A 27,430-nucleotide genomic window follows, 5' to 3' on the forward strand; every position below is an offset into this window, starting at 1 on the left:
GCACTGACATCTTATGCAGCCTTATAGTTTTTAAAAAATCCTGACGCGAAAAATGACACGGTGACATGCATCAGAAGGAATTCGGGCCTTAACGAAATTATTTTACAATCTAAGCGGTGTGGTACTAATTGTGGTAACAATTGTAATTGCTGGTAGGGAAAGTGTGTGTGGCTGTTGTAAGGCAGCAGCAATATTGGCCACCGTTACTAAAGCAGTCATTGACGGCTGGAATTTCTGCGCAACAGAGGCTACCTTATTTCAGTTTATATGGCCTATTAGTAGACAGTATTATGTGATTACCAGACAAGAATGCCCTTCACTACAGAAAACAATTTGCGCAGGGTGGGTGAAGGGCTTCTGTAATACACAGATCTCCCTGTTCCTGGAACCTGGAGGTACCCGCTTTCAAAAAAAAAAGGTGCCGCCTTTGTACTTACTGGTGACTGCTAGACAATAATACCCTACACTACAGCAAGCATTAAGAAGGCAGGGGTTGAAGGGGTGTTGTTGTTGTGTCATTATCTCCCCCTCCTGGTGTCAATAAACTCAGGGTTACCTTCATTTGATGCGGTTGGTTGTCTAGTTTTCAAAATGATGTGCTTGGTTGGGCTACCCATATTATGCGTTTCATTCAAAACTGCAAACTAACAAAAAAAACCACAAAAAATGTTTTCAAGTGCAGATTTTAATATGAAAAAATGTGTGTAGAATCCTTCATTTTGGGGTTTTGTAAATGTGAATTGATTCCAATACAAGAACCACAAAGTATTTCATGGTGGTGTTTTTTTGTTTTTATCATTACATACAATAATTGTAAATTAATGAAAATCTATTACTATATTAATATATGTATAGTGTGTATAACATTCAATGCAATATATCTTTTATGTTTTCAAGTTGTTGATATAATAATATATGTGAATTTGACAAAGGATTTAAATTTGTTTGTTTTCAGCTTCCAGAAAAGAATATATATTCACATAATATAAATAGTATACATTATAACTTCTATTTAGTTTGATTAAAGATGAAATATATAAGCAGTAAGAGTGAAAAGATAAATAGTATGAGTAATTTAGTGTTCGACCAAGGGGAAGAAGGAAAGGGAGGAGGGATAGAATGGTTTCTAGTCAGGATCAAAATCAACTGTTAATCTTAGTGCATAGTTTGATTTAGTCTGCCTCGACCAAATTTTAAAGTGTTTTGGCATAGTATTGCTGGTTTGATAAGTAAATTGTTCATGCCCCACGGTTTCATTAACTAAAGTCACTCGTGGTCATTTCATGGTGATGTTTAGAGAAAAAATACACATTTGCTTTTAGTTCACTTTCTTGCAATATCAATAAAATAAACCCCACTTTTTTGCCCATAGTTTATTATTGGTAGTGACATGAGGTATAAGCAAATTAATAGTATTTTCTGAAAATTGAAAGTCTTCTGTAAAAGAACAAGCTATAGTTTGTGTGAGTACTGCACTAACAATTTACTGATATTGGTGTTGGCATGTGACCAACCCAAAAAGTGCCAAAATAGGCTCACTGGTGAAGGGGTTGCGTTAGTTATAGGTTTAGCTGGAATTTAATGTACTTTTTTTGATCTGTAAGAACCGAAAAGCTGAAAATCAGTGAATGTGATTTTTGTGTTTTCTGTAGACCATAACTTTAGCAAGTTAATGGTTTGTATTGGACGACTTTTCTTAAATGATTTGTAAGAAATCGGCAGAAAGATTTACCAGTTTAAAGTGGACCTTTTGTGTGCTAAACTAGTATGCAACCAGTCCATTTGTTAGGAACCAATGATCTATCAAAGAACTGCCTAACTAATATACTTGAGTCCTGAATTATATTCAAGAGCTACTGATTTCTATTGAATTGATGACCTACATTCTCATGAATAACCACATAGATGAATAGTAATACTCATGGCTTCTTTGTATCTGAAAAATAAACTATGGAGCCACTTTTAGATCATGTCAAATAAGATCAATTATAAAGGTCATTTTAAGGCAAGGGTGAAATAATTCTGGTTACCTAGAATTAGAGTGCTAAAGACCGACCGCCAGCCTGTCTGCCGTCTTCTGACAGATTTGGGGCGCAAAAATGTTCACTTGCAGGTTCAAGTGTACTGTGAAACAACACTTTCAAACCAGGGCCACCTTAACTACTTTATGGGCCCCCGGGCAATGCAGTGCATCGGGCCCCTAAAAAAAAAAAAATATATATATATATATGGGCCCCCTTAACTTACCTTAAGTCCGATCCCCTTCTCTTTTTTTCCGCGCCGCTGAGGCTCTTCTGCGCTGTGCTTGCAGTGAATGCTCGGCGTGACATCACGCCCAGCATTCACTGCGAGCACAGCACTGAAGAGGGGACCAGGGAGGGAGCCGGATCGCTGCTGACATGACCGCAAGGTAAATATTTTCATTTTTATTTTATTTTATTTTTTTATTTTTTTTTTTACAGCGCTCCCTTGGACGGGCCCCCTTGCCCGCAAGGCCCCCGGGCACCTGCCCGTTGTGCCCAATGAAAGAGATGGCCCTTTTTCAAACCCCCCCAAAAGGTTTCTTCCACAGACCAGGACACAAGTATCACTTTCTCTCTAAGCACTATAGACACTAACGGGGAATTCAGTTAGCCGCAATGTTCTTTCAGAAATGTTCGCTGTTATGGTTTTTCAATGTCCAGAGTGAGGAGCATTCAGATGGTCATGACATTTTTTTTTTCTGTAAAGTTTATACATCTTACAAACCTACGTGACAACAAATGAAGCTTGATATCAAACCTGCTAAGTATTCTCATAACCTGATTTATTCTCATTTTGAGTTAATTAGCAAAGTGCCCTGGATGGGTGTGGTTTTGACATGGAGGGATAAGGTATTTCATTTTGGCGCCAAGGTTTTTCTGATTATCCCTGCATGTGTTAAAGTGTTTATAACACCAGGGGGTTTATTTACTAAACTGCGGGTTTGAAAAAGTGGAGATGTTGCCTATAACAACTAAGCAGATTCTAGTTATCATTTATTTAGTATATTTTACAAAATGACAGCTAGAATCTGATTGGTTGCTGTAGGCAACATCTCCATTTTTTTCAAATCTGCAGTTTAGTAAAAGTAGAGTTTCATTCATCACCTACTGCTGTTCACGTTGAGTGCATGTAATGCAGCATTGATAAATATTGTTATAAAGGTAAGAAAAAAAACCTCTATTTGAAAATGTATTTTTTGTGACCAGTTTCGAGCAGATTTTAAAAGTTGCATATGGTTTCTTGTCCGGGCTGCTTTGAGGTTTTTAATGGGTTATTCTGTAATTTTCAACACAATGCTTAAATTATGTTTAACCTGTTAACATCCACTTGTATTGGTTGTGGTTTGGCTTTTTTGTTAGCCACCTTATATTTAATGTTCCTGAGCATCGTTGTAGATAAAGCAAGGCCCCAATGGACCTAAAAATATAAACTGTTAAGTGTGACGTTGCAGGGTCCAATGCATCGGCCATCTTGAAATGTGCTCTGGCGCAGGGAGTGTAAACTTGTATTTTAAATGTTTATTTTTAATGTGTATATGTAAATGTATGGACACTGTGGCACAGGTAAGTAACGGACGCAGCATGGAAGGGTAAAAGTTTAAATAATGTACATTTAATAAAACATGGTTCCTACCTCCCGTGGGTTTCTGCCTCTATTCCAGTCCCTGTCCATGGGGTTGGAGGGGGGGGGGGGGGGAGGGGGGTGCTCTTCAGGTGACCTCTGTCTGACTACTCCCTGGAGCCAATTTCGCTTACAGGGGGGAGCCAGACCATGATCCAATGTCCCTGGAAGTATTTTTAAGCGGGAGATTTAAATCTCCCACCCCAGACATAGTGGCACCAGGGAAGAAGAGGAAACTGAGCCCCCCTCTCCTTGGCATTTCCAGGACAGAGTGGTGAGGGGGGAGTACACTTCCCCCTGCTACTCGCAACAATGTTAAGTGTGATACCCCTAGGCTTAAAAATTAATGTGATGTGGCATATAAGAGTAGAGTAGGATTCTTTCATGTCAATGTTTTTCACGTTTACACAGTAAGATTTTAATTTATAAAGTTATAGATAAAATAACTCAGAATGAACACGGTAGACAATTGTAGTTGACATATTATACTTACCAAGCATATTAGCTACTGTTTAATTCATAAATATTCTAATGTATTCTATAGAACACCATCCAAAGCTTATTTCCTTTTCAACACTCCATGGCAGCCTTCACAATTGGATTAATCCTTAACTTTCTGAGTATAGGCAGAAACAAAAGTTGATACCCTCTTAAGCTATATAGTGTGAACAATCCTTCCTTTGCTATCTTTTTTCTGTCTCTTTAAAGCTGATTATGACAGTGAGATATTTTTATTGTTTTCTATGTATGTGGGCTTACCTATGTTCCCAGGTCAATTTTGGAGAGTCCTGGTATCGATCCCTATAGGCATGCTCTTGGAGGACAGAGTTGCTCTTTACTACCATTAGGTAGTAAATTCAGGGAAAGCTGGTGCTCTGTCTAAGGAAGAGGAAGTTTTAAAAAGGAAAAAAACATGCTCAGCCAAAGCTTTGATGCACAATGTGACCAGAGCACCATACGTCATTTCTCACACACTGAGCGAGGAGTTTGAGAAGTATATTGCTGAGTCTTAAAACACTGCCTGCAACATAAATACAAAACCAGCCCCAAAATACACCTGTTCTAGGTAAGCCCATAGCTAGAAGTTTTTCTTACGGAATTAGATTAGTTTTTTGTTTTGTTTTGCTTTTACCCCTCTACTCTTTCAGAGCCTGAAATGGAAATGAGGTTAGCAAGAGTCATACCTACCTGAGGACCTACCCTAACGATTTTAAAGAATAGGGAAAATTCAGTGCAACCCCATGTAAAATGTAATGATTTGAATTATTAAATGATGAAATATTTTGTTTCAAACGGAGAGTTTAAATCATGTCAAGGGGTTAAAATAATCAGGTCTCGGATGTGTGTAGACTTTGAGAGTGTAGAAGAGATTTCTTCAGGTATAAACATTCTTTTGGGGAAGACTCATCAGATAGTGAAGGAGAAACTAAAGAGGAACCCAAGGCATTTAATGCTGAAATTATTGATATACTGATTAAACATACAAATAAGACTATGGGAATATAGAATATGCCAGTCACTTCCTAAGGTCGTTTTCACATCAATCGAGATACTGCTTCAGTCCATTTGTCCAAATCCTTCCAACACTAGTGAGGAAATATACTCTGGATGTGGTCAGAGCAATTTCCCTGTATCTCTCAAGAACAAAGGAATTCAGGAGAGCTGATCATGTTTGTGCTTCCACGAGGTCCATGTCTTGGAGAAGCCCCATTCAAACATTCCCTTGTAAGGTGGGTTCAAGAAACAATTTCTCAGGGTTAGAGGAATAGGCATGAGGTACCAAATGTATAGAAGGCATATTCCACAAGGACAGTGGCAACCTCCTAGGGACACAGTGCTCAGGCTTCAACAAATTAACTATGCAAAGCAGCATGTTTGTTATCTTCTCATACCTTCTCTTTCCTTCTGAAAGTTGTGGCTTTGACTGGCGCTCAGTTTGAAGGAAAGTTTTTCAAGCCGTTGATCAATAAAATATATTCATTGATTGATCAATGTTTGCTTGATTTTGTAAAAATTAGAAAAATATTTTTAGTTAGACTTTACAAAGTATTTTGTGTTGGTCAGTGGTAAGAATTGTTTGGCTCATTATCGGTCATTTTGTGGTGGCGTTTTTGGGGCAAAACGCAGCAATATTGGGCAAAGTGCCCTATAGATATTGCAACATTGGGATGCAGAACACTGGTTCTGATCATTTTTATATTTAAAAAGCTGCTTCCAAACATGGCAAAACTTTATGAACTATCTGAACTGTACTCCTTTGCAAGGGCAGTATACATAAAAAGCAAGTTTCTTTATATGCAATCTGTTAGAATTCATAGATATATATTTAAGTAAAACAGGGCTTGATAATTATTTTAGAGTTTAGGAAGCGTGCAAATGTTAAAATACTTTTTTATATGGTATCTAATAGTAGACCATACATCGCTCTCACAGCTCACCCATCTTAGACCTTGCACCCCACATTCAATACACACATGAAACTCTTTCAGCCCCCCCTCCCCCTTCAGCATTATCATTGGCCCCTCAATCACCTTCTCGGTCCAATTTTCTTAAAATAAAACGTCATGCCCCCCAATTAACATGTCCCCTTCATGACTGTCGCTACACTGCACCTCACTGTAATAATGAATTCCCTCATCCACAGTGACCCCTCCATTTCATTTGCCGGGCAGTAATAACGCCTCCATTCTTTATCAGTAATCCTGATCTTCCAACATTAACCACTGCATTAATAATTATTTCCCCATTGTACATCACCATTAACTTCCCCTCATCATTAGCTCCCTCATCCATTATTATAAACCCTTCCCCCTCATTTACAGTTGTACTGCTCCTCCGCAGTTACTCAGGGCAATTCAACCATACAATATCAGTAATTTCATGCCACTGTGGATCATAGAGGATCTGATCTGTTCTGTGGCATCGATTAGATGCCAGCGTCAGTGATCATTGCAGAGGTCTGCTGCTGCCTAAGGTTTTAGCCCTTTTCTAATGGTTTAAAAAGTTTAGTATAGCTCAGTGTTTCCAGTTGCCTATTGTAAGATTTTTGCATAAAATGGCTGAAGACCGTAGCTTGCATCATTTACTTATGCCATTCTCAACTTTTGTGTGGTAAAAAGCTCTCCATTTGTGAATGCTTTACAATACATGTTTAGGTCATCCTGTTTTGCTGCTTAGTAGTTAAGTAACCCAGTGCACAGTTAAGCAGATATGTTTTAAAACTTGCAAATTACGTAATTGTTATGCAAAAGACAATGTAATTGCTTCACTTTTGGTGAGGAATATACATTTCATTTTTTTATTTTATGTTTTGAATATTTTAGAGCACTTTTGTTTTCTGTTACAGTGCACCAATTATTACTGTTTTGTTTTTTTTTGTTTAACAATAAAGATTTTTTTAAAATTTTTCAGGGTACATGGGGACAAAAGCAAAATAAGGAAAATACTTGGCAACAAGGAAAGGGAAGAGGGGGGGGGGGGGGCACTTAAGTACTTGTACAAATTTTGCTGCTATCTGAAATAATTGTCTATCCATGAATACTACTTTATGAAACTTGTCTCCACAATGGTATAGAAAATTAGCTTTAAATAGATTCTGTGAACTGCATTAATTTAACAATGTTATTTGCATGAATGCATCTTGTCATGTCAAGTGATGTCTGCCTTCAAAACCGTTTTCTAATGTATACATTTTGCTTGACACTGCACATATTTAAATTCTTTAAATCTTTAAAATTATATATTATACAGATTGCCATAAGCAACTGTCTATTTCAAGTTTTCAGATCCACATATTAGTGTAAGTAAAATTGCAATTCCCATCGTGTTATGTAAGAACAGTAATTTTTCCATAACAGGCACTTGATAAGAACCTCTGGTTCTGCCGCTCACACACGTTTGGTCTGTTAGACGACCCGTGGATCCCTGGAGAAAATGGCTGTGTGGAGCAGCTCCTTAGGGTTCTGGGGAAGGGGCAAATTAGTAACATTTAACAATAGATGATGTAGTTTTGAACAAGATTTTGCTGTCAGTAATTGTCTACTCTTCAAGGATGTGCTATGGTGTTTTAGAGCAATCTGACAAACAAAACCTGTGATATTTGTGCAGCCAGAGCCCTTGTTTGTACAGAAATGTCATTGATGCTGTCATAAGGAATTGTGATTTTGGGCACTATAAGAGCTCTTAACATAATACCACTTAACTAGGTGGAGCAGCTGACTATGTGTAGTAGATGACTGCATGCATAGCACATTGGGGATTGTGCACTCCCATTCAGACTAAAGACATATCAACATGCAAAACACAGGCACACTGTACTCTTAGGCTTATGCGTAGGAGTCCTCAATGTTTTGTAGAGCTGTGTGATCGGGATAGTAATATATTTTACTTTAAGCAACAATCACTTGCTGTGTCAGCACGGAGTTCCCCTTCGGCTCACTTAAGTTCTTCACTGTGGCCATTGGCTGTAGCTCAGTATATAAATGGCATACTAGTCTTGCCTGTACCAAAACCTTTCCGGTCATTGCAGAATTATGAGATGTGGCTGTTGCCATTTGTGATGGATACTTCATTAAACTTCTACAGAGCTGCAGCGGAAAGTCAACTAGAACCTTTTACCTACTTGCTTTACATTTTAAAATATAAATAACTGCTATGTATACTTCCTACATTGTATTAAGACTTTTTCCAAGGATCCCAAACTCTTTATCATATGTTTTATATAGCTTTATTGCATTGGTTATTTAGAATTTGTTTTTCATGAATGTATTTTTAAGTCAATTCATTGCAGTTCTGATGGGATTGATGTAACAGTATTCATAGATTCTACATATAAAAAAATAAAATAAAAATTGAACCTGAAAATATTTGTTTTTTGCAGGTTAAATATTGTCTTGGACAAGTTATTCCTAAAACAAAGGAGAAACTGTTTACATGCTCAGGATAGCAGGTAAGTGTAGTTTGTTCAATTTTATATATTAAAGGAAAAGAGGGTTTGTACTGATTGAGACATGATATTTGTTGAATCTGCGCAAACAGACAAAACGTACAATTGCTTTTTTATTTCATTCCTGAAGTCTGAGATTCTGTTGGCACACCTTTATTAGCAGTTTGTTTATTTTTTTTTTTAATAAAAAATGTTAAGAGAAATAACTAAGAATGGAAAAGATTTGCATGTGCAAACTAGTGGGCCAAAGAATCTGATCATATTGTACCAAAACTTGCAAGATCGTTCTCTGATGTATGTAGTGTTTGGTTGCCCCCTTTAAGCTGGACTACCACCTGGAAATGTTTATTTTTCTATAGTGCTCCCTCCTCCTCTTCACAGGTGTTTATCCCTCCACCAGGGGTGAATGTGAGCGAGGAGCTGCAATCAAGAGCAGCTTGTGATTTTTCATTCAGCTTATTAAATTAATTTGTTGATTCTGTATTGCATAACTTGTAGAGCCCAGGAAAAATATGCTACATGTAGCCACCCCCAATTGGATGTGCACTTTAGGAAAATATTACCGCCCCACTATGCTTACAGTACTGTCTCTGGTAGTGGTTTTATTTGGGCTCTGCCTCTATATAATAGCTTTCAGTATGAACTCTATGTATACTAATACTGAAATGGTTATTCCACTTTGGAGTTGAAACTTACAGGCTCGTCAGGATAGAGGGGAGACGATAAGCACTTCACTATTATCAGCTATTTATTAATGCAGATCAATGGATAGTGGGTGTATCAGCAAGGATCTAGTTCACTATTACAAGATATAATATATATCTTTTGCCTCTGATATAACCCCTTTTAAAATATGTAACAAAAAAATAAGGCTTGAATGTTTGTATTCTGGTTATACCTTCAATAGAAAATAAAGGCATACAACTAGTTATAAAAATGTATATAGTTTTCTCTAGCTGCATCAGACCTCATACTAAGACACCTATTTGGTATGTTCAAAAAGGAAAAATCTTTGTTGAAAACGATGGAAAAGTGTTTTAGAAAAGTGCAAAAATATTTCCTTATGCAAAGTACATAAAATATTTATCCTAATATACTACCAAAAGACAGTCCTGTCAGTCCCAAAATATTGCTTGGATAGACTAAAAAATTATACCAATGCAGTTCTAAAACAAAGAACACTTTGACACAGTCGTGCAGAAGAAAAAAACACTAGTCATTAAAGAAAATGTTCTATGTCCTATATTTGAAGCAGTATGCAGTGAAGATTTGTTGCTCTGGCAACGTTGTCCATACAGCTCCGCCCTCATAAATACAAGGCATTTTTATCTTCATTTTATAGACTAGTCCTGGCCAACATGTAGCTCTCTCCAGGTGTGAAACTACAAGCTGCAGCATGCTTTGCCAGCAGATAACCAGCTGGCAAGGTATGCAGGGACTTGTAATTTAGCAACACCTGGAGAGCCACATGTTGGCCTGGCCAGGTTTAGAAAAGAATACTTCATAGAAGCTTACTGCTATTGTAACATTGAGCACAAGCTAAGATGCTTTTGGTCAGAAGAAATCTAAAACCTAAAATAGATGCTGTAAATTTTGATATTTGAGTTATTGCTGTCCATCCTATCCCCTTTACAGGTCATGTGTACTCATTGTGATAGAAGTGAAGGGAAAATATGTCCAAGTCTTTTTATTGAATTTCACACACACATAAGTCAATAAAAGGGTACATATAATAACTTTACAAAATGGGGGACAATTAGTGGTTTGTAAAATGTAGGCAGCCCGTAAAGATATCAACCATGAGCATAGGATAAATGTTCAAAAGCTTATTTGTTTTAACATTTTTGCTAAGATTTCTGCAAAAGTGTCCTGGAGAAGATTGAGGAATGGAGGAGAGGAGACACTTCTATACTTACACTCCTAGTTTCTTTAGAAATATAAGGAAGCTATGTTTTAATAGGTAATATTGTGATGAAAGTAATTACCCAACAAAACAGTGCCAGTTTATCACTTCTGTACAGTTAAAAAAAAAATGCAGTGTAGGAGAACCAAGGCATGAAAGAAATGTTCTTAGTTTTAACAGTAGTCAATTGTTCTCATGCGGAAATCTTAGTTTACTAACTATTTTGTGGACTAGAGGGTTTGGATGATTAAGGGACAACTCCACCTTTATTAGAGTTAATTAAGTATTCCTGCCACTTATAGTTAAACCAGTAGCACTCCCCACATTACACGTAGGAGGACACAATTCACCTAATCTTATTAAATAAAGGAGCCTAGAGAGGACAAATGTAGTGACTCTAGATTACCATTCACTGGAGAGCCACTATAGTTTTTATGTAGGTGTAGCTAAAAGTCCTGAAGCATGAATATATGCATATTTATACATTATTTTAATGGCCCACCAAACCTAAAACAGAAGTTACTAACATAACTAAAGAAACTACGAATAACATTTATGCTTATCAAGTTCTTTCAGGGTATTTCACTTTGTATTTATATTTGCTATGCAGCGGTGTGCAAGTGATTTGTTATCAGCCTTTTAAGACTGAGGTGAGGCTAACTGCAGTGTCGTAATGATATTGGGATTACAGTCAAGAAAAGCTGCAGGGCTACGAAAATATCTCTTTCTGTATTCACAGCTTTATCGCCAATACCGTCGATTTTGATAAGCTACTGAATTTTTTTTTTTTCTATTTTCTTTTCTTTCCTATACACATATGGGCTCTATTAACTGGGATGTTGTCCCCGGATCACGCAGAAATAAGTTAATGTAAATATTTATTGTAATTAGGGGAACAGTGCACCTCTGTATATCATTGCAAATGTACTATTTTTTTTTATATATTGTGTTGTATTGGAAATGTTTTGATTTCAGAGGCTATGTGACATGTAGGAGGATATTTTTTTTTTTTGTGACTTCTGAAGGCAGGCTAATTAAGTTTTTTTCATCTCAGAAGTGACCAACATATCTTTTTAGTGGGAATTATCCTGTTTTGTTAAAAAGATAGATGAACTACATGAGTAATACAACCAGCAATTAATTTAAGAAATTACAGATGTGAATTTTATTTAATCCAAGGTTAGAGAATATATCTAATACTGATGCTAAATATTCAATGTAATATCTCAGACTCTGTGTTGCCAGAGAGCTGGGTTACTCCCTGTCAACATGTCAGAATTTGTACAAAAAGAGCCTTGTTTGACCATGTTATACCATCTGAGCGTCTGGAGATCACTAGTACCGCAAACTAATGTGTACATGTCCTTGTCAGGTCAATTGAGCAATAAAACAAACATCAGATTCTGCCTGAGACTATTACCTGCTATATCCTCTGACCAACAGATAAGAGTTTACACTCAAATCTGTTTCCCGGCTGTTCTGTGTTGAACCCAGTGTCAACACTCTGCCATCTACTCAGCAGTCCTGATCCATAGTAAGCGTTGGGTGGTACCAGTCAGCCCACAGCAAAGAGGCACTGCAGCCACTATACCAGCTACCAAGAAGTAAGCATCTCTAGGCACTGTTGAAGGAGCCTAGTGCTGGCAGCTGAATTCTCCTACAACTATTGTACAGTTAGCATTTGCAAGTCGGTGATTGGCTGGTGACTCCAGTGGGCCGTGGTCAGTAATAGTCTGTTACTGGTGGTGAGAAAAGCAGCCCAGATAAACTGCAACCCCCCCCCCCCCCACTCCCCCTACAGACGTGGTGGTGGAATAAGCTCTTCCGGACACAGATGATTCTGTTGTGTTTTATTGTGTTTCTTTTGTTTTGTTTTTTGTAATTTATCAATGGTCGTCTATGCATAAAATCTCCATCTAAATTACATTTAACATTATCTGTGTCTTTTTACAAAATGCCATTGGTTGCCCCAATCATGTTAAGTTTTGAGGAGGCAGTTGATCACTGTCTCTCTGTATGATATTACTGAGCAGGAGCATTATTTTGCTTTTCTGATTTTCAGATTAGTCTGTCTGTGAGTGCTGAGCTGATTACACTGCACTGATTGGGAACCCTGTTATAGTAATTTTTGAGGGAAGGGTTAAATAAAGAATGTAGGTGTAATTCTTTTTGACCTTGATCAATTTACCTTTAAGCAAAATTTTCTGTAGATGTCTTACCTGGCCCATACCTTGCTCACTAGCCTCCTATAGACTTACATAGTCGTGTTCAAAAATGCAGAAGGAGGGATTACATGTAAACTTTTAATACCGATCTGGTTTACCATACTAAATTATATTGTTTTGGTGCTATATTAAAACTATCAAGTAAGATAATTTCCTGACTGCAACTGAACAGAATTCACCAAGCTAGGTTGATAGTATAAAGCAGACAGAATAAACATGAGTAAAGCTGTTTATCGTTGTCTGTGTCATTCTCCTTATTTGTCAGGGAAAAATAGGAGAGTGAATAAGTATCTCTGAAGTTAGAGAGAGTTCAGACAGATTGCCATAAAAAGGCATAATTCTGCTGAGCAGGGACATAGAGGAATTACTTGGAACAGCAGTGCATTGAAACTTGGCAAAGAAATGTGTGTCCTCTTGATAAATTCTAAATCCTTAAAAGCCATATAATACTTATTCTTTTATTATTATAAATTGGTTCTTTTTAATCTTTTTTTTTTTTTAACATTTTTTAAATCTATTTATTAAAATCATATTATTCCATGCAAATTAATGGTTTCATATTTGTCATCCTAGTTATTTTGTAGTTACTCAGAGTTGCATTTTCACTGTGAGAGCAGTACACTGCCAGTCTTATTTTAAGCTTGGATTTTATAGAAAGAGAAGAAAATTACAAATTTTATGTCCATACAGAGAAACGCTGAGCAAAAAATAATCCGTATGAAACGGCTCTAATGCTGGCCAAATGTAGTTTTGATAAGACAATTAATTTTTTTTAAAACCAAAGTTACTTACCTTTTAAGGTCTCCTCCTTAAGGCAAAAATCATATGTAGTTGCATGATTTTGGAGAGGAGTTAAGAATAGCCACACAAAGTGCCTGAATGGCCTTATCCGTGTCATTTAACCACCCTTTTGCGTGGCCATATTGCCAATCATCATCACCATTTATTTATATAGCGCCACTAATTCCGCAGCGCTGTAGAGAACTCATTCACATCAGTTCCTGCCCCATTGGGGCTTACAGTCTAAATCCCTAACGCACACACACACAGTCAGACACAGACTAGGATCAATTTGATAACAGCCAATTCACCCAGTATGTTTTTGGAATGTGGGAGGAAACCCATGCAAACACGGGGAGAACATAGAAACTCCTCACAGATAAGGCCATGGTCAGGAATTGAACTCATGACCCCAGTGCTGTGAGGCAGAAGTGCTAACCACTTGAGATCAAACTGGAATACATTTCAGACATAAGGAAATGGAGAAGTACAGCACTGCTGGGGGTGGTGGAAGTAGTAGTAGTTAGATTGATTAGGATCGTTGAAAGTTAAACCTCCTGGAGAAAAGGTATAGGATCCTTTTTAAGAGTTGTCTTTAGAGAACGCTTGCATATTTTGAAGGATGAGTAGAGTCTGATAGGATGGGTAGGGAGATCCATAGATGGAGAACTGTGCAAGAAAATTAATTGACGACTTCTATAGGGGTTTTTAGTTAGTGTTTTCTGCCATCTCCCCTCTGGCACAAGTTTCTTTTCCCCAAGCTTCTAGTCCAATGTGATCATTTTGTGCAGTCACCAGATAACTCTTCAATTTCACTGTATCATTGGGAAGGTACCTGAATATGTGTAAAATTTATCATGTATGTTGAACCTCGTTCGGTGGCTAGTAAATGTTAAAATTTTTGGGTATAGTTTAGCTCCTAGTTAAGGTCCTCCTTTTGACTACTGAATAATAAGTAAAATTGTGTTCTGTTATAGTCTAAATGTCCAAGTGAGCAGTAGCCATGATTTCTCTGTGGCTACACATTGTATATAACCAAAAAAATAAGTTTAGTCACGGACATTGGCAAAACTCAGTGTTCAAATGTGGACATTACCTTTATCGTTTGCATATAATTTTGTGATTAAAATTGACAAATTTTCAGTATTTTTATACAACATGTATAGTGACTGCTGCAAACACATTGTTACTATGCTTTGTATAGACACATTGGTTTTTCTTTTTGTATTCACTGTGCTGGGAGGTGCTTAGGGTTGCCAGACAACAAGTTTATTTGGCATACTGGTTGTGGAGGTTGGGATTATAAATACTGTGAGAACTTCACAGTTTTTGTTATCATGATAAAGTCCAGCTCTTAAATTAAATCTTGCGTATATAATATCTTGATTGCAAAGATTTGTGTACTTAACATAACTAGTATCCCCAGCACAACCAATAGTGGTTTTTCTGTTTTTTTTTATGATCAAGCATTTTAAAGCCTCAATGACAGCAATCCCTTTTTTCTGAAAGGTGAGCCGCTACCACTTTATCGTTGATCACAGCATACAAACTTAATTTTGACATTAAAATGACACCAATATTATAAATTTTAAACAGCACACAGATGGTTATTTGATTACATCTGTAAAAACAGACAACAAATACATATCGGCTGTCCCATGATATTTCAGTACTGTTGTGACTTTACTCACTTCATATCTGAAAAGATTTGGTTTATTGGGCCATGTGTGAAGCAAAAGCAATAATACAAATGCAACCTTGCCAAACCTTGTGTTTTATGTGGTGGAGGTCCTAGATTTCTCAGACTGGGTACTGCAAAAAAAACTGTAAAATTGTATTTGGATCACACGCTACTAGTTTGCATTGCTTTAATTATGTGTAACTTTATTTTGGCTGGTTTCGTTATTTTCCTTATTAACCAACCTGTCCCTTTTTTCAGTTTGCATCAGTATTTGACAAACCAAAAACATGCGCGAGTACAAGCTCGTGGTCCTTGGTTCTGGAGGAGTTGGAAAGTCTGCTCTGGTATGTAAAACCTCAAAGTATGAGAGATCTAGATTATTTGATTTAGCTTGTCCATTTACTTGTGTAAGGGGCTAAAGTTGTCAACTCCGTGACGCTGTACATTAATGATCTTTCAAATGTAGGAGCCAGAATTATCTTTTGAGGTGGTAGAATAGGAAGAACTCATAGTTGCATGACATCAGTAATGCACATGAGTATATAATGTATTTATGTAATCTTTATAAATTGATTTGTATGGTTTGCGTTCGTTTTCTTGAATAGTGTACTTCTCCACCATTTGTGCATTCATTTCCACTAGATGCAGTTAAAAAATAGCAAATGAAATTGCTAGCGCAACATTTATGTGTTAATGTTTTTTTCCTCCGTACATATATTCTGAGCTACCGAAAGAGTTAATAGATTAGGTAATTGGAGGACTTTGCCATTCATAGTGCTTTTGTTTAGACAAGTTCGCCAAATATTTGCAAGCTGCTTGGGAATGACCTTTGGTCTTCCATAAGTTTTAAAGCAATTTGTATAGATAGCTTTATGATTGGTGCTTAGGAGCATGAGGTGGCAATGTTACATGATTGCTTTATTTTGTTTTTATGAGTTTTTTTGGATGTTTTTAGGATTCTGTTCTGAAAAGTGACAATTCTTAAAACAAGTATTAATGTAGATATTAATATTGCAAGTATAATAATGGTTTAAATGTGTTTTAATTATCAGATATTAGTGAAAGGTCCAAATGAAACCATTGTCTTATATTCAAGTTAAAACATTCTAATAGTTTTTAAAACCGCAATTATGTATATTATGTTGAAAGAGCAAGGGTGATTCTGTTTGAAAGAACAACTTTTATATTGATCATTGAAGAGGATGCAAATTCTCTTTACCACCAAGAGCATATCTCACATACTAAGATAAGCAAATCAATAATGACTTTGGGGGTTGACGTTACAATTTGTAAACAATCTTGTATGATGGCCCGCTGGTGTCTTCTTACTTAAACATGTAGCAAAATCTGACCCCAGATATATTATATTTGTGTGTAGATGTGGTAAACACTTGCTTGTTCAGTTCATTCTGGTTTTATTGAGTGCAGCCATTTGCTCATTTTCAACTTGTTACAAGGTTATTGAATTTTATTTTTTTTATTTTTAAGATCTTTACTTATAATTTCCATCACCTGGCATACCAAGACAGAATATGAACATTTAAGGCCAAAGTAATTAACATCTTACAATTCAGTCAGAGAAAATGTAATAACCAGAAATAGGACATATATATAATGTAAGGAGTTAGGCAAGTTTTACATTCAGACATGTTGCCAAGCAAAGTACAAATAAAACTATGCTGAAATGACACAGTAGTGTGACTTTTTTTTTTTTTTTTTTTTGGGAAGTGAGGAAAAGGAATGAATGGTCGGGGAGGGGGTAGCTGAGACCTGACACTGGACCACCGTCGGCTGGCGGGCACCCATAGGGGAACAAAATTTGAAATGAACTAATAATTGGACAGGTTAGCTGGCTATGTTTGTAAGAAGAGGGTCGAGACGTCCTGGAGGTTATTGAATTTTTAACCATATGCATCTGGAACTCTCTGGACAGTTCTATTATAATTTACAATACGGGTATTTTATTCATATTATATGTTTACACTTCAAGGACTACTAAAACTGAAGTACAATTTGAACCACTGTAGAGAGATATTAATAGATAATCCTTTGAAAGAATATAGAAAAATAAATCTCTCTCAGGGATATGATGAGTTGAAATAATGTATATATTCTTGTTTACCCCCTTGTTTTTACCAGTTAAACGTGACTTGCATGCTAATCTCTCTGTATTAATTAGAATTGTTTGGCTCTCCCCTACCATCTTGTTGCTTATATCTTGGATTTAGCTGTTCTGTAAGATAACCATATTTTGCAATGTTATGTCAATTTGGTCAGGTACTACAAACCTGAAACTGTGGCCAGCATATGTATCCAATTTGCTTTCCTTACAGTAGTGCAAGTAGACTGCAAATCAGTCTTGTTTACTTTGAAAATAAATCTGTACTATGTTACAAAGTTGAGACACTAGAATGTACTGTTTTTGTATAAACAGATTTTCCATAAACTGTATTGTGACTGGTAAATTACTCTAAATGTCATTCACTTGATTTAGATACAAAAGCTTTACTGCATGGTTGGACAAAATTAATGTAAACTCCAGAAGCAAATGAGTCACAAAAAAGGAACCAATAAGATATTTTAAAGGGGACATCACTGCCAAAATAAAGAAAAGACAAAGCTTTTATTGTTAAACACCCCACTAAAACTTGCTTTCCTATACCTAAATGTCCGTTTGAATAAAAGTGTTTAATTGCATAGATCTTTACATGTTTGATACTAATTTCTCGGTCTACATTTTTAAGTTGTACTTCCCTGATACAAGTGTCCCTTTTATGACTTCTATTAAGATAAATCAATTGTTTTACAGAAGACCAGTTATATTTCAATACAAGAGACACCTATTGATGCTAGACCAGTGTTGGTAATTAAAGCAAATATTTTCAGATTATGATATTTTTTGAAAGTCCTCCTTTTATAAATTGCACACAATATATAAAAAGAATAAATACCATTAAATAGACTATTTTGCAACATAAGTGTAGTTAGTTTCTAAAAAAAAAAAAATCTTTATTGCTCCAGGTCAGTGCCAAGTGGGAAAGTTTACCGAAGTGTGTGTGTGTGTGTGTGTGTGTGTATATATGTAAATATTTGCAATATTGCTTTATATGTCAAGTATATGTTGCATTTTAGTAAAGAACTTTTTTCTTCCTAATTTTGTTTTTCTTCCTTAATCTAGACAGTGCAGTTTGTTCAGGGAATTTTTGTTGAAAAATATGACCCAACTATAGAGGATTCCTACAGAAAGGTAAATTGAGGGACATTTGGTTTGTTCTTTATTTTTTATATTTTAAATTTTATTTTTCCAACTTAAAAGCAACAGAATGGGCATAATAGTTTACTTTGGCCTTTTGAAATGTAAGTAATACAATTTTTTTATTTTTGTTGCAGCAAGTGGAAGTTGAAGGACAACAATGTATGCTTGAAATTCTCGACACAGCCGGAACTGTAAGCAAATTACTTCTATTTAGTTGTTTTTCTTCTTGTATAACTCCAGAAGTTGGCCTTTAATTCCAGGCATTAATATAAATGGGTTAATAATTGTTTTACCATTTCTGTTTATATACATCAAATGGGAAGTATAACAAGCTCATATTAGCAGCATAGGTCTGGACTGCTATATTGCCGCATATTGCTAAATGGCTCACTGCTTACATTGGCAGTATCTTATATTGCAGTATTATAGTATAATCTGATATTTTTGCATATGAAAATTTGCTGTAATACAGCTTTTTGTGATTTTTCATATATATTTGTTCTGTAACCCTTTTTTCAATCTAATAATTAAAACATATTCACACAACTCTTACAAATGAGTAAAAATTACTTCTTTTTTTTTTTTCCCTAACAGGAACAATTCACGGCTATGAGAGATTTGTACATGAAGAACGGTCAGGGATTTGCACTAGTATACTCCATCACTGCACAGTCCACGTTTAATGATTTGCAAGACTTAAGAGAGCAGATTTTACGAGTTAAAGACACTGAAGATGTAAGTATTTTACTTTATTGCTGATTTCAGATATCATTCTGTGGTACTGAACAAGAGATTCACATTATAAGCAATTTTATTTTTCTGGATAATACTTTTGTCTGAGTTATCTTCATGATTTTTTTTTTTGCTTGTAGTCTGCTTCTAGGTTGGTTCTTGCTATGCCTGTTTCTTAAATTGCGGAATGCACATTTCTATTTACTTTAAACACAAAAATTTTAAAGTAGTATTATTTTTGGATTATTAAACAACCTCATTTTTATTCATGACCAACTAATCTTAAATTGTCTCGTACTGGAACATAATTTACAATTTTTTTGCCTTTTAACGCCAACTTTCTGATGTGTGTGTGTGTGTGTGTGTATGTGTGTGTGTGTATATATATATATATATAATTGTGTGTTCTTTATGATTGTCACAGCATTTTAACATTTAATTTTTAAATTGGTGATTTCTATTTAAGTTTCTAAATCTGCCCTACTTAATCATATCTACTTAAATTTTTATGTGAAGCCAGATTTAAAAATGACACATTTCTAAAACTGATTCCAAACCTTTTGAAGTCAAATAAAGCTAGTCTGTGACATTTCATTCCTTGTAATAAATGGTATTAGCATTGCATAGACGATTGAATCATATTCAATGCAAAAAGAGTAGACTATTCTGACCCCATTAATCTAGTAATGTTGTATTTCTGCACTTGCTAGTAGTAAAGTAAATGTATATTTTGTAGTGTGAATGTATTACAACTCAAACACTGTCAATCTTTGGTAGATTATTGGTTTTTTTTTTTTTGTTTTTTGTTTTTAAGGACTGTTTTGCATCTTTTGCTATTATGCAAATAAGTGTTGCATGTAGAATTTGAATGAGAAATGAGTAAAAATGAACACTACATTATATAGTCCCAAAACGGTAGTGTGTGTTCATAAATGTTCATCTTTCCACTTATGAATCACGTGTAAGTGGATGTCTTTTATTCACTCTTCCAGCCATTCGATTTTTGACAGTGCTCAGAAAACATGGATAGTCGCATGGACTATTCCAATGACTCATATGTGAAGTATCAATCTCTTCACTGTTCTATCAAAAACAGAATTAAATAAACAAAGGCAGCTGTGTGCCTACAGTCCTACTGTGACAGTTTTTTTCCTGTTATAAGAAACGGACATGATTTGCATCTTTGTAGTGTTTGTTTAATAAACTTTGATGTGTTATTGGTTCACACCTCCTGGCCACTCCTGTAAATGTGGTTTCAGGGGTGTCCCATATTATTTGCAGTTGATGTAGTCTCAGCATATGGTGCACTTTATAAACTTTTCCAATACATGAAAGACTATAGACATGTAAAATGTCTTTGTGCAGAGTTAAATAACACATTATGTAACATACAAACTCATAAAATTAAAATGTTGTCTTCCCTCAGACAAAATAGCATGGAACACCGTAAGCAGTAGACTGTAGAAGTTTTAGATAGAAAGTAATTTATTATTTCAATAGTAATATCCATATTGCAATATGACAGAACATATGATTTTCCACTTTCCTTGCTGTACCAGGCATTATTTTCACAGGACTATCCTCTAAGCACTGATATGGCATTGCTGAACACAGGGGAGGGTTTGCAGACTTCAGCCCGGGGGGCAAGCACACAGCACTGGCCCATAAGTAGCGGCCCCTCCTAAAGGGGTTGTTTTCACTATAATATATATTTATTAATGTAAAAAAGAGGTTATTTTAGTGTTGCTTAAGCCAGCGATACTTTTATTATTATAAATGTAAATCTTAAATAATGAGAATAAATAATGCATCAAAAAACAAACCTCCCTTTTATATTGTATTTTATTTATTGTATATGTTCCTTCCCTTTTTCACATACCTGTCTGATTATAATAGATTATATTCTGACACCCTGGGAACATCAATACTGTTGCGATCACACTCAGTCATTTGTTGCTGGCAAGGCTCCTGTAGTCTAGGGGAGGAGCACTGTACACTGTAATTTGAGAAACGAGGTGTAGGCAGTCTATACAGTCCGCGCATAAGTGGCCTTCACATACTGCTAGATTCGTCCGCATCACCCATTGACAGAATATACAGCTTGTAGTACAATAATCTGTCAATGGATGACACGGCCATATAAATAGTACATGATGCTGCTGACTACACAGACTGCATAGGCTCCTGCATCGAGTTTGCTACTGGACCACTAGGTTCTCTCCCTCCACAACGTACCTTTGGGGGAGTAGATGCTGCTTCTCAGTGGTTACGCATCACCGGTGTCTTCTGCTTGCTGGTCTTCTGCTCCGTTGCTGCTTGGCTGGATCCTGGAATGTTGGGGTCCTTTTGAAAAGTTAAGCAGTCAGTGAAGAATCTAGGCCTCCCTCCCCACAATCAGACAGACATTAAATCGGCAGCTTTTTCTGTTTAATAAACAGGCCTACTTCCACCCAATCGGCTCCAGAATTTAATTAATAGCATTTAAGTGTAATGTCTATTTTCCTCCATATAGCCCTGACATCAAATTAATAGCACCCATGTTTAATAATTAGGCCTCCTTCCCCCTAACCAGCCAACATTAAATTAAAAGCCTCCTTCTTCTCAACCAATCCCCTATAATAATTAATAACATTTAATAACATTCCCATTTAGTAAACAAACATAACCTCCCCATGAGCCCAGACATTAAATTGATAACCTCTACATTTAGCAAACAGACCGATATAACCCCTCACTATCCCTGACATTAAATTAACATTCCCGTGTAATACACATGTCTATTTCCCCACCAGCCCCACAATCAAATTATGGGTTATAACTTTCCTCACATTTAATAGAGATTATTATTGCAAATTAATATTTTACTGATTTATTTTATATTACTTATGTTTTTATAGTATGTATCATACTATGAAAAATCCTCCCTTCTCTCCACCCTCCTGCCCTCTGAAATCTCCAGCCCTGTCTTCTCATTAGCCCCCCCCCTCCTCATTAGCCCCCCCCTCCTCATTAGCCCCCCCCCTCCTCATTAGCCCCCCCCTCCCCATTAGCCCCCCCCTCTTCTCATTAGCCCCCCCCTCTTCTCATTAGCCCCCCCTCTTCTCATTAGCCCCCCTCTTCTCATTAGCCCCCCTCTTCTCATTAGCCCCCCTCTTCTCATTAGCCCCCCTCTTCTCATTAGCCCCCCTCTTCTCATTAGCCCCCCTCTTCTCATTAGCCCCCCCTCTTCTCATTAGCCCCCCTCTTCTCATTAGCCCCCCCTCTTCTCATTAGCCCCCCTCTTCTCATTAGCCCCCCTCTTCTCATTAGCCCCCCTCTTCTCATTAGCCCCCCTCTTCTCATTAGCCCCCCTCTTCTCATTAGCCCCCCTCTTCTCATTAGCCCCCCTCTTCTCATTAGCCCCCCTCTTCTCATTAGCCCCCTCTTCTCATTAGCCCCCTCTTCTCATTAGCCCCCTCTTCTCATTAGCCCCCCCCTCTTCTCATCAGAGCCCCCCCCTCTTCTCATCAGAGCCCCCCCCTCTTCTCATCAGAGCCCCCCCTCTTCTCATCAGAGCCCCCCCTCTTCTCATCAGAGCCCCCCCTCTTCTCATCAGAGCCCCCCCTCTTCTCATCAGAGCCCCCCCCTCTTCTCATCAGAGCCCCCCCCCTCTTCTCATCAGAGCCCCCCCCCTCTTCTCATCAGAGCCCCCCCCTCTTCTCATCAGAGCCCCCCCCTCTTCTCATCAGAGCCCCCCCCCTCTTCTCATCAGAGCCCCCCCCCTCTTCTCATCAGAGCCCCCCCCCTCTTCTCATCAGAGCCCCCCCCCTCTTCTCATCAGAGCCCCCCCCCCTCTTCTCATCAGAGCCCCCCCCCTCTTCTCATCAGAGCCCCCCCCCTCTTCTCATCAGAGCCCCCCCCCCCTCTTCTCATCAGAGCCCCCCCCCCCTCTTCTCATCAGAGCCCCCCCCCTCTTCTCATCAGAGCCCCCCCCCTCTTCTCATCAGAGCCCCCCCCCTCTTCTCATCAGAGCCCCCCCCCTCTTCTCATCAGAGCCCCCCCCCCCTCTTCTCTTCAGGGCCCCCCCCTCTTCTCTTCAGGGCCCCCCCCTCTTCTCTTCAGGGCCCCCCCCCCTCTTCTCTTCAGGGCCCCCCCCCCCTCTTCTCTTCAGGGCCCCCCCCCTCTTCTCTTCAGGGCCCCCCCCCTCTTCTCTTCAGGGCCCCCCCCCCTCTTCTCTTCAGGGCCCCCCCCCTCTTCTCTTCAGGGCCCCCCCCCCCCCCTCTTCTCTTCAGGGCCCCCCCCCTCTTCTCTTCAGGGCCCCCCCCTCTTCTCTTCAGGGCCCCCCCCCCCCCTCTTCTCTTCAGGGCCGCCCCCCCCTCTTCTCTTCAGGGCCCCCCCCCCTCTTCTCTTCAGGGCCCCCCCCCCTCTTCTCTTCAGGGCCCCCCCCCCTCTTCTCTTCAGGGCCCCCCCCCCTCTTCTCTTCAGGGCCCCCCCCCCCCTCTTCTCTTCAGAGCCCCCCCCCTCTTCTCATCAGAGCCCCCCCCCTCTTCTCATCAGAGCCCCCCCCCCTCTTCTCATCAGAGCCCCCCCCTTCTTCTCATCAGAGCCCCCCCTTCTTCTCATCAGAGCCCCCCCCTCTTCTCATCAGAGCCCCCCCCTCTTCTCATCAGAGCCCCCCCCCTCTTCTCATCAGAGCCCCCCCCCTCTTCTCATCAGAGCCCCCCCCTCTTCTCATCAGAGCCCCCCCCTCTTCTCTTCAGGGCCCCCCCCTCTTCTCTTCTCTTCAGGGCCCCCCCCTCTTCTCTTCTCTTCAGGGCCCCCCCCTCTTCTCTTCTCTTCAGGGCCCCCCCCTCTTCTCTTCTCTTCAGGGCCCCCCCCCTCTTCTCTTCAGGGCCCCCCCCCTCTTCTCTTCAGGGCCCCCCCCCCTCTTCTCTTCAGGGCCCCCCCCCCCTCTTCTCTTCAGGGCCCCCCCCCCCTCTTCTCTTCAGGCCCCCCCCCCCTCTTCTCTTCAGGGCCCCCCCCCTCTTCTCTTCAGAGCCCCCCCCCCCCTCTTCTCTTCAGAGCCCCCCCCCCCTCTTCTCTTCAGAGCCCCCCCCCCTCTTCTCTTCAGAGCCCCCCCCCCCTCTTCTCTTCAGAGCCCCCCCCCCCCTCTTCTCTTCAGAGCCCCCCCCCCCTCTTCTCTTCAGAGCCCCCCCCCCCTCTTCTCTTCAGAGCCCCCCCCCCCTCTTCGCATCATCCCACTGTAATTTACTTACCTGAGTGCTCTCTAGAGCTTTTCCCTCCTCCTTCCTGCGTCCGAGCTGGCTCCTCACGTCAAAGCAGCTTCTCCTGTGTTCTGGGCCGCCTGTAACTACTATACTAACAAAAGAGAGCCGGCGCATCAACTCTCTCACTGCAGCATCCTGACTTATTTTTTTCACGTCAGGACGCTGCAGTGAGAGAGCCGATGCGCCGGCTCTCTTTCAATAGTTAGTATATAGTAGTTACGGGTGATTTTTAGTATCTTTGTAAAATCAAATCGATATGCTTTCATATGATAAAGCGTGATCATGTGTGAGCGTACACACTAATGCAATATCGGAAATAGCAGTCGTTTACCGTGTGATAATCTGGTGAAAAACCTGTAGTGTGTACTCGCCATTACACTGCACGGTTCCTCTGCTGGATCTACAACCACACAATAACCAGTGAGAGTTCAGCATATGTTTGATATTTTATGCTGCAGAGCTCCATTAGAAGAAACCTGCAGTGGTCACACTTTCAGACAAATCATTTAGGCATTCAAACCTGATCAGCTGAGTATGCATGTACATGTTCTTCAGACCAAGGTCTCATTTGTTTTTCAAAAAGAAGATGACAAGTTAAAGGCTGTTTTAACTAATTTCTTTTCTTTTCACATTAAAGGTTCCCATGATTTTAGTGGGCAATAAGTGTGATTTGGAAGACGAGCGGGTAGTTGGCAAAGAACAGGGACAAAATCTAGCCAGACAGTGGAATAACTGTGCCTTTTTAGAATCTTCTGCAAAGTCTAAGATCAATGTAAACGAGGTAAGTTTTGCTCTCTACATACTATCGACAGTTTTGCATCAGATTTTACTTTTCATTGATAATGTAAGATCTGTTTTACAAGAATATGTATTTTAAGGATGTGCCAAATCAAGAAATTTGTTTGCACTTTCGCTAATTGTAAATGTGTGGGGTTCTTTTTTTATTAATCAAGGTCATTATTGTACAGGACAGTTATCACTTCCTGTAGCTAAAACTAAATATAGGATTTTATTGTGTAGGTCTATGTTGTTTTTATTTTAATATGTTAATTAGCATTCAGTTCGGTGTAATTCACCTAAAGACTAAAGCAGTGTTGGCTAACCTGTGACACTCCAGATGTTGTGAAACTACAAGTCCCAGCATGCTTTGCCAATATATAGCAGCTTATTGCTGGAAGGGTATGCTGGGCGTTGTAGTTTCACAACACCCGGAGTAACACAGGTTAGCCAACACTGGACTAAAGTATAGATTTAACTTAAGTGTATACATTGTTATTTTTTAGAGAATATGGCCCTTCACCCTTTCTGCTGTTGGTCATAGTTACATAGTTGATGAGGTTGAAAAAAGACACCAGTCCATCAAGTTCAACCTATTTTGGATCTCCTGCGATCCTGCACTTATATTTGAAATTAATCCAGAGTAAGCAACCGCCAATCTGTTTCAATTTTGAAAATCCCCCCAGACTCAATATTGCAATCCAATTTTTACCCTACATCCACTACTATCCTTTATTTTTAATTAACGGTCGTATCCCTGGATACACCTTCCCGCTAAAAATTTGTCTAACTTTTTCTTAAACATATCTATTGAATCTGCCATAACAACCTTCCCTGGCAATGAATTTCATATCTTGACTGCTCTTACTGTAAAGAACCCCTTCCTTTGCTGGTTGTGAAATTTCCTCTCCTCTAACCTTAGGGGATGACCACGTGTCCTGTGTATGGTCCTTGGGGTAAAAAGTTCCCATGAAAGCTCTCCGTATTGACCCCTAATGTATTTGTACATAGTAATCATATCTCCCCTTAGACGCCTCTTTTCTAAAGTAAACATGCCTAAACTGGCTAACCTTTCCTCATAACTTAATGACTCCATACCCTTTATCAATTTTGTCGCCCTTCTCTGAACCCTTTCTAGTTCCAAATTATCTTTTTTTATAGAGTGGTGCCCAGAACTGTACTGCATATTCAAGATGAGGTCTTACCAACGATTTATACAGTGGCAAAATTACACTGTCTTCCCTTGCATCTATGCCCTTTTTTATGCATGCCAATACTTTGTTTGCCCTTGCAGCTGCTGCTTGACATTGAGCACTATTGCTAAGTCTACTGTCTACGAGCACTCCTAAATCCTTTTCCATTATAGATTCTCCTAAATTAATTCCATTTAATTTATAGATTGCGTTCTTGTTTTTGATCCCTGAATGCATAACCTTACATTTATCTCTGTTAAACCTCATATTCCATTTGGCCGCCCAATCCTCCAGTTTATTTAAGTCCCTCTGTAGAGAAGCTACATCTTGCTCTGATTTTATTACCTTACAGAGTTTAGTGTCATCTGCAAAAATAGAAACTTTACTCTCTAAACCATCACCAAGGTCATTAATAAATATATTAAAAAGGAGTGGTCCCAGCACGGAACCTTGAGGTACTCCACTTAAGACTTTTGCCCAATTAGAAAATGTTCCATTTATCACAACTCTGTACTTGGATCGAAAACTGGTTAGAGAATAGGGAACAAATTTTGATTCCTAGACCCAGTTACCTTATTTTGTAAACCAACCTCTTGTGTGGCACTGTATCAAAGGCCTTTGCAAAATCTAAGTAGACCACATCTACTGTCCTGCCCTGGTCTACGTTCCCACTAACTTCCTCGTAGAAACTAATTAGATTAGTTTGACATGACCTATCCCTCACAAATCCATGTGGATTCCCACTAATAATTTTATTGCGTACCAAGTAATCCTGAATACTGTCCCTTAAAATACCTTCCAGTAGTTTCCCCACTATTGATGTCAGGCTTACAGGTCTATAATTCTCTGGTTGTGATCTCGTCCCCTTTTTAAACAACGGCACCACATCTGCGATTTGCCAATCCCTTGGTACTGAGCCTGATGAGATTGAATCTATGAAAATTAAGAATAGTGGTCTAGCTATTTCCGAATTTAACTCCATAAGGACCCTTGGGTGTGTATGCCATCTGGAGCTTTATTTATCTTAATATTCTTCAGTCGCCTTTG

At 38.7% G+C, this 27,430-nt stretch overlaps 1 protein-coding gene across 3 annotated transcripts in view; it reads left to right on the plus strand.

Moving 5' to 3' along the window:
- RAP1A (RAP1A, member of RAS oncogene family) overlaps positions 1-27,430 on the plus strand; it is a 46,902-nt gene that overhangs the window by 8,998 nt on the left and 10,474 nt on the right. For all 3 annotated transcript variants that reach the window (XM_075196242.1, XM_075196240.1, XM_075196241.1), the window contains exons 2-7: positions 8,525-8,593; positions 15,438-15,523; positions 18,358-18,426; positions 18,570-18,626; positions 19,030-19,170; positions 25,051-25,194. In XM_075196242.1, coding sequence (XP_075052343.1) covers positions 15,467-15,523; positions 18,358-18,426; positions 18,570-18,626; positions 19,030-19,170; positions 25,051-25,194 — 468 coding nt within the window. In that variant the 5' untranslated portion in view covers positions 8,525-8,593; positions 15,438-15,466. The remainder of the gene's footprint in view (positions 1-8,524; positions 8,594-15,437; positions 15,524-18,357; positions 18,427-18,569; positions 18,627-19,029; positions 19,171-25,050; positions 25,195-27,430) is intronic.

Source organism: Mixophyes fleayi, chromosome 2 (genome assembly GCF_038048845.1).
Source record: "Mixophyes fleayi isolate aMixFle1 chromosome 2, aMixFle1.hap1, whole genome shotgun sequence".
Classification (NCBI taxonomy): Eukaryota; Metazoa; Chordata; class Amphibia; order Anura; family Limnodynastidae; genus Mixophyes; species Mixophyes fleayi.